General features: G+C 35.2%; 1 protein-coding gene across 4 annotated transcripts in view; it reads right to left on the bottom strand.

Annotated features, from left to right (window-relative positions):
- The window catches only part of stim1b (stromal interaction molecule 1b), a 50,441-nt gene that overhangs the window by 15,002 nt on the left and 12,339 nt on the right, over window positions 1–23,100 (bottom strand). For all 4 annotated transcript variants that reach the window (XM_049466075.1, XM_022676081.2, XM_049466077.1 and 1 more), the window contains exons 3-7: window positions 14,745–14,875; window positions 11,041–11,155; window positions 8,955–9,066; window positions 7,052–7,164; window positions 78–255 (exon numbers count right to left, since the gene is read on the bottom strand). In XM_049466075.1, the coding sequence (XP_049322032.1) occupies window positions 78–255; window positions 7,052–7,164; window positions 8,955–9,066; window positions 11,041–11,155; window positions 14,745–14,875 (649 nt within the window). The remainder of the gene's footprint in view (window positions 1–77; window positions 256–7,051; window positions 7,165–8,954; window positions 9,067–11,040; window positions 11,156–14,744; window positions 14,876–23,100) is intronic.

Raw genomic sequence — 23,100 nt, 5'->3', positions numbered from 1 at the left:
TATATATATATTACACTTCAATTTCAAACTAAGGATGTACAACAGTAGACAGTAGGCTTGCTCTGGGAGACACTCACTTTTGCTGCATATCCAGCAGGCTCTGCTCAGCTCTCTGCAGGCCCTCGAGGTCCTTCATCATCTTGCTCATGTGGTCCCTCGAGTTGCGGTTCTGAATGTATGCAAACCAGCACCCGGCCACACCGATCACAATGGACAGCACCAGCACAGCGTCCTTCAGGTGGCTGTGTCTGCTCACTGTTAAAGAAAGGCATTCTATTAAACAGACTGCTTTAAAGTTTAGTGTCTAACATCTATGAATGCACTACTGGATAATACCCATGTCTTTTGACAGTGTAGTTCCTATACTATAACAAACTTTCATCTTCTCTGTAAACATAAAAGAGATCTAGGATTATCTAAACACACCTTACATAACTGGCCCTGACAGGCTTCTATACATGGAATTAATAAAGAATTCACTTTCGCCTTGGTCTATAGATCTTAAAAACTCTGAACCTCTCAGTAGCACTTTCTCTCTGATGTGACTCAAATCCTGAAAGAAATCTAATGAGGTTGTGTCCCAATAATACAAGCCATTGCCATTTTTTTAAAAGCTTGATATAAAAAAGACCCTTGACTTGAACCTGTGCACACAAATTAAACAAGTAGGACGCAGAAAAGAAGTGAGCCAAGCCTAGACTGAAAAAAAAACACATTATTAATGTAGACAGCAATAACTAGATGAAATATTCTTTTGTATAAAGTTAAAATGATTTGATGTCCCTACTTAGTGTTTATCTATTGCAGTAACATGAATGGGCAGCATTTAATCCTCCTTATTTCCTCTTTATTAAAAGCACTGAACCCCAGAAACACTGTAGTAACTGTTAAGCATGGTGGTGGTAGCATCATGCTCTGGCATCTTTTTGCTACCAGTAGAACTGGTACAATACACAAAGTGGATAAAACAGTGGAGAAGAAAGAGGACTACCTTTGTATTCTTCAATACAACATCAAACCATTGGTGCGATGGTTTTAATTTGGACATAGATGTGTATTTCCAACAGGATAGTGACATCAAACACAATAAAGTGGTATAAAATATTATATGATTAAAGCAGGCTTATTATGCATTTGGAAAGACCCATATCAAACATATGTGAAATTCTCTTCAATGTCAATTGTTTTTTATGAAGGTTGTTCAAACATCCAACCAGAATTGTGTCAGAAGCTTGCTGATAGCTACCGAAAGGGTCTGGTCATGGTCCAACTTGCTAAGAAATTTATTTAACCCTACTGTTATGTTATGGGTCAAATTGACCTGTTTTAAAGTTTGAAGATCTAGGAAAAATCGATAAAAGTATATATTTTTTGCTTTAATTAGTGTAATCAACATATAATATGAAAACGGTTCATCTCACACATTTGCAACCACCCCCTGCAAAAACTAAACTAAAACAAAATTGCATTGAGAATTGTTATGTTTTAATGTTATGTAAAACTACATTGTTTAATATTTTGGTCTTTTAAAAGTAATAAATGCGAAACATTTAAATAAAAATAAAAAAAATAAACTTCATTTTTATGAAAAATAAGTGAATTATCTTAGTAAGTAAATTAACCATTACCTGTTAGAGGTAAGGAACACTACTGCACTAAATATTGATAGAATAATTAGTAATGGAGTTAGTAATGAAATATTCACATTTCTTTTTAGGATTTTTTTTTTTTGGAAAATTAAACATGCATTGGCTCAAACTGACCAGGAAACACCATTGCTGTTCCTGACAAATGAACATAATAGGAGGGTTAATATTCGGTGCGCTGTATTTATATTTTGATGCTATATGTGTAATTTTCTTCTGTAAAATATACATTGTTTACACGATTTATGTTATTTAAAATATGATTTTTCAATTACTAATTGACTAAACAGTTCTATCTCATGGGTACAACAGCTTTATCTGAAATGATGCAGTTAGGTAGTCATGGTGGTCTCTTCCACCTCTGTATACTGTGGGCTTTCCTGTGTCTGTTTAAAGGAAGGGGTTTAGATGTATAGATTAGCACATGCTCTTTCCGGCTCCGATCTATCAGTGCATGTCCTGTCCAAGAGCACCAGATCCATGATATCAGATCAGAAAAGCCTCAGGTTTTCTATACCCACCTCTCAACCAGCTGCTTTCCCTAAGGGTATAATTGGATGCTTGCCAAGATGAGCCATGCACTAGATATGCCATTCATGCTCTGGTCCTCCTAGGGTTTCATTTTTAATTTAGCCTCTACAGCTAAAGTAAACTCCAGTTCTTTAGGTATGTGCATGGGTGCTTAAAATGGACATTCGTTCAGCGTTATCCCAAGGTTTAAAAAGCAGTACTTTTGACTTTGGGAACCTGATTTTTTTAATATACACACGGCCAAAAAAATGCACTACGCACTGAGATATGCAGTGGAGTAGTTTACAAAAGCACTTCATATAAGGCTGTGTGTTGGTTAACTTGACGATAGGATACAAATCATGATACAGGTTTTATGAGTCTATCCATCTCTATATATTGTGATGCAGTAAGTGAGGGGATATATTGCGAATGTATAAATACAATTTTAGATCCAGAATGCTTTAAGGAATCAGAACATTGGGTTCTAATGACAAATAAAACATATACGTGAGCCACTATACACCACTAATCTTTACATGTAAACTAATAATGAATTGATACTGTGTTTTTAAAGGTCAGTACAAAATATCGCAATACAACTTGATACTGATATTTTCTTAAACCTCTAGTTGTAAAATGCAAAAAAGAACAGTCCTCTAGAGTGGGTTTTACATCAGTATATAGGGAGAGGAGGAATCAAAAGCCTAAAATTAAACTGATCCTTATTTCACTGAATCTTGTATTTTCTTCATTTAACCATGTAATTTACAGACCAGCATAAATAGGTTTATGCTAAAATCTCATCAAAAACAAACAAACAAACAAACAAAAAAATGTTTTGTTATATATATAAAAATAATAAAATGAATGATATTGGTTAGATATAATCTGTCTTTCATAGATAGGAAAAACATGAAAAACAAGAAAACAGGAAAATTTTGTATTTGTAGCAGTAAAAAAAAAGTTTACAAATTTACTACATATTACTAACAAATGCAGAAATAATTCACTCATTCCAAATAATTCCCTCAATTTTTCATTGCAATTTTAACATTAAAGTGACAGTCTGTATTTTTTGGGGACTTAGAGTCTACTCTGGTGAGAATGCGCAATTGCACAGAGCATATAAAACAGTTTTAATACAGGTTTAATTTAAATAAATTGCTGTCTGAATTACTGTGTTTTTGAGTACTTTGTTGTATTTATTTTGTTATTTTATATGTAGAGAGCAACTACATCAAGCAAACCTACCAGACCACACTGTTATTAGAATGAATATATTAAATGTTGCAGGGAAGGTTGTATCAGAACATTGATATCAGTAATTACAGTATTTTGTCCCCACTCATACTGCTGCTTTCAATTTGAAAGGAAATTGCTTAAAATATACTTTGACATGATACAAAAAAAATTAAAGCTATCCTTGTCCACAGTCTTGCATAAGACACTGATACTATTGCTTAACATAAACCTTAACAAATGACCGTATAATCTCTGAACTTTCCAACCTATCAGAGTACAGAATGGACTTTTACTGAAGTCATTTGATACTCTGCAAAATGTTCAACCTTCAAAGTGCATCCAGACTATAGAGGCACCTCAGCTCATCACAGCAACAGACAACAAACAGACAACTCAGCGTAGATATTTAACTGTGTGCAGTAGAGGTGTGCCCTATTGTATTATACACAATATATTGTGACATTGTAATACTGTGATTTTAGGGTATTGTCGCAATAGCAATATTCTTTTTTTTATTGATTTAAAGAATATATTAAAGTTTTATATAGTATAACATTTTCAAATATTCAGTTTTCAATTTTGTAAATAAGAGTAACTTACTAAGACTTTGTTTTAAATAAAAACAATGTAATGTCGGAATAAAAATATAGCAAAATACCAAAGTGCAGAATTATAGTGCATGTATATACACTGCTAATGTAAACAACTATATTAAATATTCTAACATTTAAAAATTTTGTTAGATTCTTTGCTAAATTCCATAGTTTTTATGTTACATTATTTTGTTTGTTGTAAAGAGTCTTCGCAGATAATAATGTGTATAATGAGATTATGTGTGTATACTAGGGGTGGGCGATATGGCTCTAAAATAATATTACGATATTTCAGGGTATTTTTGCGATAACGATATACTTGGCGATATAGGAAAACAGAAAAATAATTAATTAATTTCAGGAATATAGTATAAGAGTATAACAGAATAATCATAATGTGGCAAAATAAATAATATAGCATAAAATAATATAATGCATCAAATAATACTGCAGAATATTAAGTGCATGCATATAAACTGCAAACTAAAACAATTATACAATAAATACACCTAAAGCTTCACAGTAAATAATAAACTACTTTTAAGACAGAACAGCCCTATTATCACAATATGGATTTTTAATATCATGTATTTCTGTGTTACGATATATTGTATACGATATAATATTGCCCACCCCTAATGTATACACACAAAATATTTCAGGCTTTCTTACTACTGAGTTGGAACTGTCATACTGTATAAATTTCTTTAAATAAAAATAATATTAAAAAAATATTTTCCAGTGTTTTTTTAATCTTCATCACAAAAATACCCTGAAATAAAGTGCTATTTCAACCACCCCTACAGTGCTGGTTTATGCACTTCAGTAATGACCATAACTACTCTACCATGTATTTAAAACCACATCCAAATAAAACCACTTCTAATAGAAAGCCCCCCCCTTAACCGTCAGCTCTGTCTCATTCACTGATTGTCTTTCTATTTATCTCCATTTCGCTCTCTCTCTTTCTCTCTCTCTTTCTTTCCCTCTCTCACCATGTTTAGCCAGCTGTGCATCAGTGAGCTCAGTGATGGCAGTGAAGCGTGCCATCACCCGCCCCTCTCTCTCCCTCTGCGCCGCTGGGCTATTTTCATATTGCAGACCAAAAATATTCACTCACGTGTAAAAACATCACTGACTGTGTTTTCTCTGCACACAAAAATAGAACCAGGATGTGCCTGACTTAACCTGCAAACATCTCCCTCACCCAGACAATCAACAGAACCTCTGCAAATTCCTCCAGCATGTCTATTATGCTTTATTGTAAAAGTCTGCCACAGGCTTTTTAATAAAGTATGAGAAATGTATGAGAAAAATACTGCCATTCAACCAAACTAAAAACAAATACATTTTTAAATGAGCTAGAGCGGCATTTGCGGAACTTATCCAGAACTGCTCACCCAAAATCAATGCTCTTATGGCTTATATCCATCAAATCCCTGCAGCTTGCAATGTGATATAACTAAAAAACACATATCTCAGTATGCTTAAGAGAAATGGCAATATATAATGTGATAACAATAAGATGGGATAATGTTGAAGTATCAATATTTATTTGTAAGACTAGGGACATAGTACACTGTAAAATTTAAACAGCACACATTAACTTGTGTATCTAAGAAATATATTACTTCTAATAATAAACATAATACAAATAATTTTACTCTGAATTCTGTAGATTAAGATGGTGAAATAAAACTCATGCTTCTCCTTCACTTATAATGTTTCTGTGACTTAATACATACAAGCAGTGATGGTATAGTTACTTTGAAAAAGTAATCCGATTACTGATTACTGATTACTCCTTTAAAAAGTAACTTAGTTACTTTATGGATTACTTGATTTTAAAAGTAACTAAGTTACTTTACAAGTTACTTTATTAGTTATTTTCAGCAGCTGCAGACACCACCTCCCGCCGCCTTAACATAAACATTATAACCAGTTTTGCCAATACTCCCTTTATTGTAAAATGCATTTTTAACAGCAACAATTTATCTCTGTTAAGTTGAACTATTTCCTAAAAAAATATATATATTTTTAATAAAAATAAAAAAATTAACTTAACATATAAAAAAATATATATATATGGTCTTTCTTGATTTTACTAAACAAAAATACTTGTTTTTATAAAAAATATATAAAATAAAGAAAGTCTTTTTTGACCTGACATATTTAACACTGTAAAACTGAACATTGAACTTGTTCTCTGCAGGGCAGCAAGGAGTGGTTTTATAAAACAGAACCGCGTATGGTCTAGACCAGGGATCACATATTTGCAGACTGCGGTCCGGGTCCGGACCCAGACGTTGTCCAATACGGACCCAAACCGATAAACTACTGAGAAAGATTTAATTCTGACAGTGTTCATTTAAAGCACCGGAAATTTGTGGCAGACCGCTGCCCTGGCTAGTGAATTGGGACGCGGCCGCAAAAAAAACGCCTTTATAAAGAGATACTGGCGAAACCCGAGAACTGGCGAAAAACAAAAACGGGCGGAAACTAAAGACACGCCGAGCGCGCGAGAGAGAGACAGGGGAGAAAGCGAGACGCGTGTGATTGGGGAAGAGCGGAGGGGGAATGGGTAAGGGAGCGGTGTGTGTGTGTGTGTGGAGGAGATGAGGTGGAGAGAGAGAGAGAGTAACGCACAGTGACTTAAATAAGTAACTTTAATCTGATTACTGGATTGGAAATAGTAACGCGTTAGATTACTCGTTACTGAAAAAAAGGGTCAGATTAGAGTAACGCGTTACTAAGTAACGCGTTACTGACATCACTGCATACAAGACTATGCTCTGTTTGGTGTTTGTCAAATCTCTCTGTAACAGTCGTGATGCAACATACGGGATTTTTTAATATTTTGTGTAAAATTGTTTTTAATATATCAGTATTTATGATATATTGCTCAGCCCTGGTGTAAAACCTTCCAAGAAGGAGGAGATGGCAGCCAAGATTGTACAAATTGCTAATAATAACCTAACCACTAGAAATTTTGGACACATAACACGTTTCAGAATGTAAACACAAAATACTGTATAACAGATGCAGTGGAGATCTTACTCGGAGGGCCAAACAGCACCGTATCCAGAGCCTTGAGCTGAAGTTTCTGAGCGTGAGTACGGTCCAGGATCTTCAGCACCGACAGCGACAGGGTGGCATTCTTCACAGCCAGCCTGCAACAGCAGCCGAGAGTACTGTTTAAAAAACATTCACTCCAGGCTAAATGTCATACTTCATCTGGGAACATAACACGTCAGCTGAGCGTCTGGAGGACGAAAGTGAATTATATAGTGGGGTGTTTCTTTAATCCAGCACCTGGGGATCCACTGCCTTGTGCAGCTTCAACTCTTAAACACACCTAACTTAGCTTGTGAAAGACCTGCAAATAGGCTCTTAAGCTGAATCCAGAGTTGAGACAGTGTATTAGAATGAATACATTGGGCCTCATTTATCAATATATTCAGAATATTTCTAAAAACATTTTTATTTCTTGAGAAGCTCTAATTAAATCTAACTAAATCTCAAAAAAACTAAAGTCTGTGTGAGATTCATGACATATTTTTACACAAAAGAACTGTTCACAATTGTGTTCTTACAATGACGGATCCTACTGACCTCATAAAATAAACATGTATCAATGAACCTCCCTGTCCACTCACATCAATGGCTATGTTCAGAGTGCAAGCCAGAATTCTTGGGAGGTGGTTCAAAATGCAATTGCAATTAATTTTGTACAGATGCATCTCAGTTTATAAACTGACGCTTCTGACTGGTTGCGAAATTTCTACTGACCAATGAATGGTCAATATTTTGGGGGGACGAACTGTGCAGCTTGATTTAGGGTGCTTTGCTATCATAATGACAGGAAAAGTATGCCTTGCTCGGCTGGAAAAAGGCAAAAGGCATGTAATAATTTTCTTAACTAATCATGAGTGTGTTTTGGGCGTAACATGCAATAAGCCAATCATTTATAGTGTTTTCTGTGTATTGTTAAAAGTGTGCAAAAACAACAAATGGCACGATCTATGACCTAACTTTCCATTAAGTTGACTTGAAAGTTAAGCAACACATTCAATAGCAAGTAGTTTCAAATCAAAAGTTATTGACAACAACAAATATGTGTTGGAGTGGAGGAGGTTGTGATAACATATTTACTATGAAAAGAAAGAAATAGGCTGCAGTGTGAACAGCAGTAAACGGTGCAAAAAAATGTTACAATATAAGTTCATTTTCTGCCAAAGTTACTTCTTTGTTAAATCAACATGGCAGTATTCATGTTTCATCTAAACTATTGGCTATTCTGCCCCTATGCTTTCCATACAACACCTCTTTTTGCACTGCTGCCAAAGCTCCACTACAAAACAAATGGCGAGCTTGAAGGAAAGTGCCAGAACTCTGATACATCAGCTAACAGATGTCATGTTCTTGTCCTATTCTGTGTCTTTCCTGTCTGTCTGTTTGTTTCCTAGCCTGTGTTCCTCCAATGTCTCCCACTTAAGTGTTTTTACATGTGTTCATTTGTAACTCCGCCCACTCGTTACCCAGGTGTTTCCTGTCCCCTTTCGTGTACATATAGCCCTTTGTTTTCAATGTTAGTTTGTTGGTTCTTGTGCGTTGTAAGTCGGTTTTAGGTCTTTCTTTGTTTTCAGTCTGAGTGTATTCTGTGTTTATTGTTCTGTTTATTTATCCAGTTTTGTGTTTATTTGCGTTTATTTCTGTTATTAAATTACTTGCATTTGCATCTGCCTCAGTGTCCTCTCTCTGCTCTACCTGACATCAGATGCCTGTACCAGCATCACAATAAGAGAGACAATACTTAAACAGTATTAAGTGAGCTTTAAAAATAAATTTCTTCTTAAGAATGGTTGATAAATAAGGCTATGTACAAAGAGAATAGGAGAGTAGAAGCATCTACATAATGTAGCTTCAAGAAATCTGGGTGCAGAAGTTTATGTTTTCTTACCTGGGTAAGGCCTTTCCACTGATTTCATTCTTCCTGAAGGATTCAACATATTGGGAGAGCTCCACGTAGTTGATGAGCCACCCTTCAACCTCTTCCACACTCCAGTTATACACTAAAAGAAACATTCAGACTGAAGTTAATCATCTATATTATCTTTATTACAGTGTATAACAAAGCTATTTGGCCTTACAACTCTGATTTAGGAGATTTCACACTAGCTCTTTTTTAGACATAGGGTCAGCTGATTGGTTGATTTTGTAATGCAATTGCTTCCCTTTCCATCAGTTTATCCCAATGGTATATCCTAATTAAGCCACACTCTGATAGGATAAATTTTGTTGCTGTATGTATATTTTTGACCCAGCAGATTTGGTGACATTTTCAGCAGACCCATAATAAATTTATGAAAGAACCAAATTTTATGACTGTTTTTTGTGACAAACATGTATGTGTTCCGATCACTCTATCACAGAAAAATAAGAGTTGTAGAACTTATTGAAAACTCAAGACAGCCATAACATTATGTTTTTTTACAAGTGTATGTAAACTTTTGACCACAACTGTATAAGCAAATATAAACTAATAATACAAAGAAATGGATAAAGATTTTGTGGACCTATACAGAGAAAAGTGATGGATGGAACTGTATAAGCGACCCACAGGTTGGAAAAAGTTCTGAATGAAAATAAATCAGTGATAATAAGCCTCTCCTCTAAACAAGCTCAGAATAATTACTGGATACAAACTTATTTATTCAGGACAAGTATGAAAATGCCCTAAAACCCCACAATGAAATAATTGTATTCATTTTTATTTCAGGAGGAAAAAAGAAACACATCGAAAGCTGTGACCTGACTTCCACTCTGTCGACTGAGAGGCAAATATCTCAGTGCCTAAACAGTCCAGAGGGATTACAATCTGTCATCATGTCCTAATGCTCCACCCCCCCCAGGCTCCAGGAACATCCCGGCCCACACACACACACACACACATATACACACACACAGTATCAGAGCCAACATCGTCAATTCATTTTTACCCGAGGTTAATAAGCACAGGACGTACTGCTGTGGACAGTGGAGAGTATTTAGAGCTCCACTAGTGTGTAGATCAGAGGTCAGCAATAGGCGGCCTCTGGGCCAGATGTGGACCGCAAGCATGAAACATCTGGCCCGTGAGGTTGTTTGAACTATAAATGAACGATAATGAAAAAAATATATAAAATAAAATGCTTCTCTGGCGAGCTTCCGTCTCTATGTCCAGCTCGGCGTGACTTTAGTTTTCACCCGTTCTCGTGAAAACTTCCTATCTCCTTATAAGGGTGTTTTTTCCCGGCCGTGTCCTAATTTACAGTGGTAGTGCATTGGACCGCGACCCTGATGACACATGTTGGATCCCACGTGAGGAGCGGTATGTTTATATATTTATTTTTTCCTTTCTTCTTGGATTTACCAGCTTTGAATTAAAATGTTCTGCAATTGGGTTCAACAACCCTCTGGGCTGGAGAGCTACTAGTCTACAGAACTCAATCAATTCCACTTCATTTTCCAAAACTGAATGTTTTTTTGTGGACCACCAAGTAATGGCTTGGAAAATATCTGGCTCGTAGCCAAACTTAACAGCCGACCACTGGTCTAACAAAAACAGATTTTTGGTAATAAAGATAATCAAGTCAATCTACGTATTACAGTTTATTATGAAAATGTTTGGCACTGAGCATCTATAATATGGTGCTAGATTAGTGCTATTGTTTAAAAAGCACTAATTAGCAATGGGGTAATATATTTGTCTCAATTTGCTGAGCCTTATACTGTCAGCTACCAGTTTTTATTACAGTCATTTGTTTTGCTTTGGAAGCACTTGCTGTTTCTCTTTTTGTCTCTGTCAAATATCATTATTGGACATTACTGGAGACATCAGGTTCTGTGATTGGTAAAACCGTTATATCAGTGGCACAAAATTACAAAAATATCATTTACAGCATTATTATCTGGATCCATCTTTTCTCCTATAAATTAGTGTTTTTTTGTTACAGTTATTTTTGTAAATATGCATCTAGTGTCTTGTGTTCGGGTGTGTGTATGACCTTCTGAGGCCTTCCAGGTGTTCCACATGTCCTCCACAGTGATCAGCAGGTCAGTCCTATGGAAACTCTTGTGTTTTGCCTTGGGATCATTGGACTTCAGATCCTGTCTGAGAAACTGCAGAAGAAATACAGACTCTTAATCTCAAGATTTACTTTAGATAACTAAATAGGTTTACACTGAATTACATTTTTTTCTGTCTGAAACAAACAAAACAAAACAAAGCAAAACAGAACAAGCTTGGATTTGGTTCAGTAATGTTGTATTTTGCTGCTGAGGTCCTGAGTCCCACTGGGACTGGTGGGCTTAAGTGACTCCCACTCACAAAAACCCATGACAACCAGAGGCAGGAAGCTGTAAAAACAGTTTGTTTGTGTTTGCAGCTATTAAATGGATCACTAACACTCACACTAACACTAACCCTCAGTAGAAATCCTCTATCATGCACTAGCCATATGCTACCAAAGCTGAATTGTTGAGAAGTAAAAAATGCATTTACATCATGGCATTTCTGGCAGAAGATCAAATGCTTTTATTATACAGAGTCTACGTGACTACGACCAAAAAAGCACTGAGTCTCCCGGCACGGTCTCTGACTATATACAGCGTTTTATCAGTCCAGAAAAGCAGAGGATAACTCTGAAGAAGTCAAAGTGAAATACAGGACAGTGCTGTAGTTACAAACTGCATTGTGATGTAGATGCTGAATGGACAGTAAAAAAATATTGTACTATGTTTTATTATACCCTAAAGTAGCCAATCAACTAATGCAAAGCAATTTGGACACAATATTATATAATATATTATACAGTAAATCACATCAGGTCTATTTAACATGATCTAACATCTCAAAACAGCTTGAGGTGAGTACATAATGATTCAGCATAATACAACATGCGCTATTTAGATTCATTACGGAAAGGTAAAACACAGCCAGACACCAGTCTTTGGCAGCGTATCTAGGGAACATTCAGTGCTGTTGATATTTTTCTTGCAATACTTTCCTTGGTTGTACAAGTAATTAATCTCTCTTTTTTTAGTGCAACTCTCTTGACTTGCAAGTATTTCTTACATCCAATACATTACAGTACTTATTAAAAGTGGCATTTCAAGGTGCATTTGAAGAAAGCACTTATATTTGTTCTTATATTAGCTGTTATGACCTATTTAGATGTTATTTTTAGCTGGCAAATTCTGCTAGCTAACCAGACCTATAAGGTTAATATGCAATAGAAATTATTAAAATATAGAGACTGGAATAAAGTAGCCCTCTATGACCTAAACTTTCTCGTCTTCCAGAGCTCAAAAATATACCTCTGAAAAATAAATACAAATATATAAATACGTAAAAATGTAGTTTTTATTTTATGATATTAATCACTGACGCCCAAATTACAACAAAACTATTTAGAGACAAAAAAATTACAACAGCTCAAAATGACAAAATTTCTGTGTTTTTTTTTTTTTTGCATTAAATGCTGCACAAATTTAAAGCGAATATTATTATTTATAATTTTGAGAGAATTCAATTCAGTTCAATTTCCATGTTTGACATCCTCAGCACCATTTTTTCATAATGCTGTTTGGGTGTTTTTATGCCAAGTCTGAATAGCTTAGTTTTTATAAGTAGAATGTCTATAATACATGTAGAAATGGTGTAAAATTCTAAATAAAGCTTTATTAAAATTTATCTTGGACACAAAGTATGTACTGATTCTAAGAATCTTCAGAAAAAGTATTCACACTAATTTACCCACAACATGCTCAGAATTTTGACAAGAGCAGAGCTGATCAGTCTTCATAACCTTGGGCAGACAGCTTGTGGTCAGTCAGTGATTACAGAGTTTACTTAAAGTGAATGCAGTGTACTGAATTGTACACAGCTGGTCAGTTCTCAGGGGGCAGGACCTCTGGTTGGCTTGTATAAGTGCCCATGAGTCTGAATGTTCAAGTTGGGCTATAGAAGTAAAATCCAAGCTGTCGTCTAATGTCCAAGTCTTGCATAACCTCAGCTCTGAATCTGTATCGTACAGTGAAGCTCTAAATGTGGAGCTCTGACAGAGACACTGGTCTTGCTTACACTGACTACACAGTAATAAAATAAAGAGAGCTAATGGAGCTAATGGAAACAGCTGTATGCTGTGTAGTTATTTTAGACGTGAGTGTGGTGTCAGGAGCGTGACAGTGATGAGAACATCTGTGCTGTGACATTTCAGAGCAGGCTATCTGTGGGGAATAAAAGGAAATTACACACATTATCTCACACAAACTTATCAGACGAAGTATGTGTAGACTACATCACAGGCCTGGTCAATATGGTAACATATTCAGATATTACATCACAATATTTAAAAAACTGCAATAAGAACATTAACAGCAACAGATCCTTAAAAAACTATAATTCAAATCCTACCCCAAATATTAGAATCCTTTCAGACCCTGCATCCATTACAATGCATTATCATGCATTTTCTTTATTTTTAAATGTTTTGTTGTGCATACAGTAACACTATTTGAGAGCTGCTGTCAATCAGAACAGACCATTAGCCAGCTAAGGAACAAGTTTATAAACCAATGAAACAAATAGTAACTTGGCCCCGCCCACTGCACTGGAAAAACAGAGGTTCTAGAACCATTGAGGCAAAGTAACAGCTAATTTTTACTAATGTAATGTGATTTTAAAAAAAAGTTATTTAATTATTATATTTTTTTCTGTTTAGAGATGGATTACGAAATTAAAGGGTCAATATCAAATATAAAATATTACACACAAGCTTCCAATGCAATGGAAATAATAAAAAATATTGAATATTGTAGTTAATTGGATTATTTACTTTATAGATTTTATAGTAGAATATTAGAATCTCCTTTTCTGTGTACATTTTTCTGTCACTGGAGAGGTCTGAAAGGGTTAATACCCCAATAATTTCTCAAATAACTAAACAAGACTAACTACACTCTTTGCAATGAAATGTGGAGTGCTCTTTATGTACTGGTGGTTTCCTTAATATGCTTTAAAAAAGGATATTGCCACAAAATTTGCTATCAATATTATGTTAACACATGATTAATCAGGAAACGTTAACCCACATTAATCATGTTACCAATTTTAGCCCGAACTGCCTGGTTTAATTTTCTCTTTTTACAGAGCATAGTGATGAACTAGATTATTTTGGAGGTATTTGGCACTGTAAAAATACAGCTCAGAAGGTAATTTATTTTTTATTAACTGGCTGAATATCTACATGTAGTAATCTGAACTAAGATTCAACTTTTTAAATCTGTGTTCAAGTTAAAAGGATACAACAAAACAAACATAATGTAATATAAATAAAATCCTTCTGTGATGATCTTATATTGACTCATATTTAAATATCATTATAAAAAGTTTCAGTGTTAAATAGAAAACGTGTGTGATAATTTTTTTAAGATCTACAGCTCTAAACACGATACAAAAAATCCCAATATGATCATACTGCTATCGTCACCAAATCTCTGTTTCAACAGTGCTGTAGACACAAGTGTTGAGGCAAAACACACTGGATCATGAACCTTTAGATCTGTTCAGTTAAACAAACATTAAGAAAGGGTTTATAAGACGCGCTTTGATCTTCAGGTACAGCAGATTCATAAAGAATGATGTGCAGTGTTTTCTTCTGCCAGAAAATACTGTACTCGTGAACGTCTGAAAAGTTTCAGCCCTCACCTCATCCGTCTCGGTTACATCCACACTGCCATCTTTGTCATCATCCATGTCTTTGTGGATGCTGCGAAGGGCCTCGAAAGTCAGCACAGAGTTCTCATCCTGACACAGGACTTTATCAATCTCACACAGCTCTGAGGGATTAGAGAGAGAGATAGAGAGAGAGAGAGAGCAGAAAAGGGAGGTATTATTAAATAAATTATATGTCAGGATGCTTTATATTTAAAGAATTCAAACAAGTTTGGTACTTCACAAGACACACATTTCAAACATTCTTTGTAAAAAGGCTCAAGATATACAAGATATGACATAAACAAGCAGCTTACATAAGCTCAGGCTTATCATCAGAACACATTCCTAAGGAGCCTCCAGTTTTAAAATGTATGAAGTTAAAGATGAAATATATTTAAACACATATAGCATTATGTTTAGCATAGTATTTTTGTATGGAATAAGTCTAGAGTGAAAAAGGGACATGTTGGACATCCAAAGAGATCTTAAAGGAATTTAAACAAGGTTACAGGCCTTAATGACAAAAAAGACCTATCACACTATTACCAATTATCAATTTGCAACAATTGATAACATTATTCTAGTATTCTATGTTGTTATAGAATATAACAACATAGAATACAGGGGTTGGACAATGAAATTGAAACACCTGTCATTTTAGTGTGGGAGGTTTCATGGCTAAATTGGAGTCAATCTTCATTAATTGCACATTGCACCAGTAAGAGCAGAGTGTGAAGGTTAAATTAGCAGGGTAAGAGCACAGTTTTACTCAAATTATTGCAATGCACACAACATTATAGGTGACATACCAGAGTTCAAAAGAGGACAAATTGTTGGTGCACGTCTTGCTGGTGCATCTGTGACAAAGACAGCAAGTCTTTGTGATGTATCAAGAGCCACGGTATCCAGGGTAATGTCAACATACCACCAAGAAGGAACAACCACATCCAACAGGATTAACTGTGGACACTGTAAGAAGAAGCTGTCTGAAAGGGATGTTCGGGTGCTAACCCGGATTGTATCCAAAAAACATAAAACCATGGTTGCCCAAACACTGCAGAATTCAATGCACCTCAACAGGACAGGAAATTATTGTGGCTTAAAACCAGGTGTTTTCGTTTCATTGTCCAATCCCTGTATATTGACATAACATAGAAGTGTACGATATAAACAAAAAAAAAAAGTATGATCTTATTGTTAAAGATCATGATCATGAGGAACACAATAAACATCTACATTATCTAAATTAGTACAAGCTCCTCTGAGGTTTTTCCATATAGCCTTGATATGAGCACACTAGGCAGTGTTTAGCTTTACTGACAAGGTAACACCTCACAACCTTCACACGTGTGTGCATTTACAAGCCATCCCCTGAGAAAACACTTCATGATCTTGATACATTTTTATACTGTTATCCAAGTCTTTTTGTCATGCATTGGGCTTTGCATCCAGTGAAACAAGGAACACTTGTAATACTTTATAATCGGGGTACATTAACTAACAATACTTAAAGCAGCACAAGGTAGGATTTTCTTGATTGTTGATCTTTTTAAAGAAGTAAAATTACAGCTTGAAACTCACTGCAGCGCTCCATTGAGGTGTAATAGGAGGAATAGCGGTGCTCTCGTGTCTGTGCCGGAGCTCCTCTGAGCTCAAACAAGACTAAGTTTTCAGAGGCGGCCGTGAGCAACGCTCACGAGAACTGCGACCTGCTTTCCGACCTTTAGTTCTAACAGTTCTACAAGGACTACTGGTTCATTCTTTGCAGAACTAACATACAGACACTCTGGCAGAAGCTGGAAAGAGACTGAATATGTTTGTGAAAGCCAGAAAACGAGAACCTACCTAGGGAGCTTTAAGACAGATTGTCTCAAGACAGATAGTTATTAACTGACTTAACTAATGTCAATAAATTAATTATTTGAGACATTTATTGACAATTTAACAATATTTATTTATTATCGTCGTAAGTACTGTTAATTAATGCACTTTTATTGTAAAAAGTTACCGGAACATTTCACTGGTAGGGGGTTAAATGAATTTAGTTAAATACCAGCTTTAAATTACGACTGGTACTTTACATCCCACAATGAAAAAGGGTTAAAAGATGTGATACTCAACAACTGTAATGTTCTGAGCAGTTGTGGGCATTCAGGGTGTTCAACATGTTTTTTATTTCACTTAATATCCAAAGCATAATATTTTTAATAGAAATACTGAAAGTTCTGCATGCCACTTTAAGATGCAGCTAAGCTCTCCCAACTAACTAATGATGAATGGATGCTCAGATCAGGAAATAAACACTGAAGGCCTGCGGTATTAAGCCTTTTGTTCCAGTTTCAGACTCAAATCGGACATATTCAGTCCGTTTGTTATACACAAAACTTCGAGCTAACCCAAACACACAGTTCATGGATTGTGTCTAGGAAAAAGTACATAATGCTTTTTCCCCCTCATGCATCTACAATTGATGTGGGACTGATGAAGGACTGTGAAAAATGGGAAAAGCTGTGCAAAATTTTACTGAAATTTAAGTAACTAGTGTCAGCCAGATTTGTATAATTTTTTTTCTACAGCTTTTAAATAAAACCAGAAATAATTTGCAGCATTATCCTTAACATGCATTGTTAAAATGCATCCTTTAATCATGATAGTGGCCAAGGCAAGCCTCTACAAGCCTTGGACATGAAAAGAATATGCTGAAAGAATATTTACCAACACAATGACACTCTTATTAACTCTCAGGGTCAGCTGTATTAGTGTGAGAACAGTGCAGAGTGTTCCCTGTCTTATCCAATGCCCATAATACAACAAAGGTATTAGTACAAGCAGAATTACACTTATATACAAGGTTTTGGCTTGACTTTAAAGGACCAATATGTATAATATTTTCTGTACTAACTAGGGGTGTGATGAGATCTCGTGGCACGAGGTCTCGCGAGATTAAAACGGACAATATTTCTCGTCAGGCTTAAACCTGTCTCGCGGGGCAAAAAAACAGTCCAAGTGTGGACTTTTTAAGAGGGATCTGGCAACCCAGTAGCGATAGCGATAGAGTATGATGGCTGAGCAGTGAGAGCAGCTCTCAGCAGAAGAGGAAAGTTCGGGCATTTGCATAGAAGATGCTTCTGCTACTTTTAACCCTTTCATGCATAGAGGTCACTACAGTGTACAGCTGTTTAAAATTGTTTTTTCTTTAAATATGCTTGCAATTTTGGGCACTGCTGCATATAGTCCACTGTAGTGGAAGCTATTGCATCATCCTATACAAAAAAATCCCATTGGTTGGTCATTGTAATGGGAAAAAGAAGTCAATGAAATCAAGATGGCCGGCAGACAGGGAAAACCACCAAACACCTTGGCTATTTTTGTTTCTACCTTTTATAAAATTATATCACTGCAGGTAAAAAAATATATAATTACATCAAGTAACATCTAAGGTGACATATTATGTAAAGATTTTCGAAATTTAGATTTTATATTTGAGGGAATTGTTGATTAATCATCTGTCCACTTAATTGTACATCATGCATCATTAGCTATTTTTCAACTTTAATGCAATGTCAATTACTTCCAGTGTTGTTTTTAAAATAATTCATACTGTTTAATGTTTTGGCTGTAAATCAACTTCTTTAATTGAGGAATGTCTGCCAGTACAGACAGTTGCAAGCAGAGAAGTAGGGTCAAGCAGTGATAGTGAAGGTGAGTCTGGAAATGTTACTGAGGGAGTTGAGGCTGAGGAACGGAGATGAAGGAGATGAGGCTGTTGAAACTAAGGGCACCCCAATATCCAGTATGCCCCTGGAAACCACTGGCCCCAGCTCAAGAAAGTATAAAATGCCAGCACACGAAGAACCAAGTACATCTGCATGCAGTGTCTTGTAGCTTTGTGCCCTGTATGCTTTGGCAACCATCATAGAAAATAGTCTCAGAAATTAGCAACAAGCATGATTTGACAGGAAATATGATACATGCTATAAAATACTATAAGAGAATATGCTCACTTAACAGTTCAGAGACTTGACAAGAATACAGTATGATAATACCAGTCACAATCAAGATTCTATAAGGTTCTACGGTTCAGAGACATTTTCTTGTGTCACAATATCCTCCTCAGTTCCACTATTCCAACAGAATACCATATTACAACTGTATAACTGAATTACATTTGTGTTTTTTTTACAACAAAAAATGCATGAAGTACACTTGAGTGGACAGATAAATATTTCTTTATCGAATAAAGATAGAATATATATTTTTTTCAAACCTTGTTTTACATCCCTAAGGATGTATAAAAACACTTAGAAAAAAAATCCTGACTGAGTTTATTATAATTCATGCATGAGAGGGTTAAGTTGTATATCTGGCTGCATTTTGGCTCCAGTGAAAACAATAAACGGTAACAGAGTGACCAACAAGACACAAACCATATGTAAATACTGTAAAGTAAAAAAAAATTCTGTCTCTGTTTGCACTTCAAGCATAGTCTTAATATGACTGGTTATGGTTATGCATAGTTAAATTACAAGTGATTCAGGAGAAAAAAAACACAAACCATAGGCTTAATATGGCTGGTTGTGGTTTGCACTTATTGTTTGCACTATATAAGACCTAGAAAAGTTTTATTTTTATTTTTTATTCTTATTTCTATTTCTTATAGAATCAATGTGTGAGAGAAACCAGTCTGTTAAGAGTGCGTTATATGATTTTGTCCAATAAAACTCTTGTTTTCAAGCCATTTTTCATTTTTGACGTTTTCTTTAAAATTTTATTTTTAAATCTTGTCTCGTCTCGTTCTCGGGAACCCAATATCGTGATATTATGGAACCATGCTATGTTCTGGCACGCCAATTCCCAGTCCTTCCTCCGCACCCTGGTATGGAACACATTAGCAGGCAAACACAGTGTGTGCCTCAGCATTGACATCCTTCTAAAAAGCTGAGTAAATGTTGGCAATGCATTTGATTGATGGACACAGCTTAGAGCCCAGAAGGACTACAAGACGGATGCCGAGCTGGACAGGTAAGCACAGAGCTATAGCAAACAATCACTGATAGAAAAGGCTTTTTTATTTTTATTAAGTATTTTCAATGTTTGGGTGCATGCATTCGTACTCTGGTACCAATTTTGGTCTGTTTGCTGCTCGTTTATAAAAAACAGATATAAGAGATAGGTAAAGTGATACAGACTAGTGCTGGCTAACAACATCATGCTACAAAAGGCTATCACGTCATAACATCTATCAGTCATAGTAGAGAAGCAGAGACTTTAGCAGCAACCACTGTGACATAAATATATGACAGTAAATAAATATATTGACTTAATATGTTGATTCAATTAGTCTACAAATGTGATTATATGTTGCTGCTATCTATGTTGCTAAATTTTTTTAACTTATCTTACGCTTTTTGTTGTAGATTCACAGTCCTCAACCTGGCAACCCACATGAGCTACACATCTGGTCTCTCTTCCTTGTTTTGAAACAGAACTGCCACTGCTAGCCATTTTAAAAGCTTGCAGTCTTTTAGTACATATTGTTCCTTCAACGGTTTATAACTAACCTTTAGAGTTTACAGTTGCATTTAACATCTTTATCAGTAAGTCAGCTTCCAACATCCTGAAGAAGCCTCTGTTACATTACTTTATTCCTCTAATTATAAAAACAGAAAGCCTACTAAAGTTCCACTGTAAAAATAGCTCTAGCAGCTCGGCCTGTGGAGTCCAGTGACAGAGCCTATTGTAAAGGGATCGCTTTAAAATCCAGTTAATGCAGTAACTGAGCTCCTAAAATCCAAATAGTGACATTTCACTCTATTTTTAGACCATATCTACAACAAAGCCACTGAACCACGGAAGCCATGATTGAACACATAATTCAAAAGAAATAAAAAAATGAATAAAAAAGATAAATGAAAAAGATGACAATTCAAAACTTACTAGAACTTACTGTAAGTGTATCTCTATATGAATATAGTCCAAATTAGACACAAGTAGTTTTAAATGGGAAGGTGAGTTAATGTTATCACCTCATTAATTCTTAGTTTTAGCTCCATTTTCATTTTTCAGACTGTGCCCTTTTGTGTCAGTATAGGACTCAGTATAGTGACCACTATAAAAGCTTGCTGTCATTTACTACATATTGTTTAACTGTTTATAACTGACCTTTTGTGCTAACAGATGCACCTTAACATAATATCTTTATCTTTATAAGTTTTTTACTCTGCTTTTACCATGTGAAACAAATTCTGTCCAAATAGAGCTTTAGTCTGGGACTGCTGAGATACTTAAGCAGTGCATAAAAGTAAAACAACAATTCATTTGTAAAACCACTGAAGACTCAACCACAATTTTCACTGCAACTCAAACCCCCACACCTTGGTTTGCCAGGTATGGTGTGCCACAGCCTCAGCAGCCTCAGCATCCTCCTAAAAAGCTCAACGACCAGTGAGTAACACGTAAGTAAATGTTGGCAAAGCATATTATAAATGGAGATTGTTTTGACTGTAGGCGATCTAGCATTTTTTTTTATAGCAAAGTAACTAGCTTTAGCCAAGGTTAGCTAACTTTAACCTAGCAATTTATTTCAACTAGCAGTCAGAATGGACGATTTAATTTATTTCAACATTCGGCATTCACATCTATGGTAAAGCTCAACACTCAAATCTAGAAGATGAGCTACAGGACCACTCAGAGGTGAAATGCTTCTGGTAGCATTTAGTATCAACATATATCTACTAATAACTTAATTATATATGTTTACATATTGTTGTTGTCCAATGCAAAACAAGTATCTCCAAAACAGAAACTTTACAGGAGAATGATAAAACCTTCTTAACTTTTAACGGAATCAATGTAAAAATTGTTTATTTCAGGTCATTTGCTTTCTAGTTGTGAGAATGAACAGCAGCTTTGTAAAACACACATTATTTGGAGGTGACAGCAGTCACAAACATGTTACATACTAATATTTTTTTATTAATATGTGTGAATCTGTCCGGTATTAAAATAACATTACGCCATGTACGCCTCCCAATGTAAAACTAATTCTGTTTTCTGTCTAATGCACACAAAGGAAGATTCTACTTTTCTAATACAAAATCTATATAAACATTAAATCCAATTACCTAAAATAAGTAACTGCTTTTTATGTCTAATAGATTGGAAGCCTATGCCTAACATTTTTATTTCAGATTAATATTGATTTTTTTTATTCACAAACCGTCTCTAAACACTAAAATAAACATGACACAAAGTGCGATTACAGCTATTGTGCTTTTTTTTTTATTCCAGTGCAGTGGGCGGGGCTAAGCTTGTTTAATTGGCTTATAAACTTTATTGACTCTTTAATACTCTATTATGATTAACAAAAGGTCTCAATTAGTGTTATGTGCAACAAAATATTTGAAAAAAAAAAAAAAATACATCATGTCCATTGTAAAGGGTGTGAAAGGGTTAAGTGCATGAAAAACAATGACTCACTTGCAAAACCACTGAAGACACAACTACAATTTCCACCTGTGCTCTTCACACACACATTAAGGCAGCAGTCCATCAAACTACAAATATTACACTGTTTCAATAATAAAGACTGAAGAATTGATGTTAATCAAGAATTTGGGCTAGGAGGGATATATGAACAGGCTAAATTCCAATTCCATAATTCAAATAATCCTAAAAACTAGAAGAACATCAGACTGTTCTACCAGATCAGGACTGTCTGTGGGTTTCAGACCGCACGTTGACTGGCAAAGTAAACAAGCCCTCAAACCAACACTGCAGATGCAGTATGCACCAACAGCTTTTGCAGTTTCTTACACACAGAAAAAATGCATGTGGGAGATCCCATCAGATCACTATATTTGTTAGGACAATATACAATCTCAGAAATGATTGAAATAAAGAGCACTATACTAATCTAAAACCTTTTAACGCCACTGAAATACAGATAATATCGCAGCCCTTTAAACAGCAATAAAAAAGAATTTCATTCTTAAAAATATTCAGACGATGGAGTTGGATTATGAGCATTTTTAAATATTCTAATAAATATACAGTCAACAGTCAACATTCCAGCTAATCATGTAAATGGTATCTCCTCACTCCCCAAATACAATGACTGATATCTTAATCCAGATCCAGTCAGTCAGCCATGACATTTGATATCTGATACCTGCTTATATGGTTTACAAAAAAAAGATTCTGTTTTCATAATTAGAATTAAATGTTTTTACACTCTATATGATTATAAAATAAAATGTTTTGTTCTTTTTATGTTTATTTTAGAGTTTTTTTGCACAATGATGATATGCTGTTTTTTTTAGCATGTCGGCTAGCCACATTAGCCTAG

This window comes from Astyanax mexicanus, chromosome 17 (genome assembly GCF_023375975.1).
Source record: "Astyanax mexicanus isolate ESR-SI-001 chromosome 17, AstMex3_surface, whole genome shotgun sequence".
Taxonomy (NCBI): domain Eukaryota; kingdom Metazoa; phylum Chordata; class Actinopteri; order Characiformes; family Acestrorhamphidae; genus Astyanax; species Astyanax mexicanus.
The sequence above is the reverse complement of the archived record's forward strand: the minus strand, read 5'-3'. Positions and strand labels throughout refer to the sequence as shown.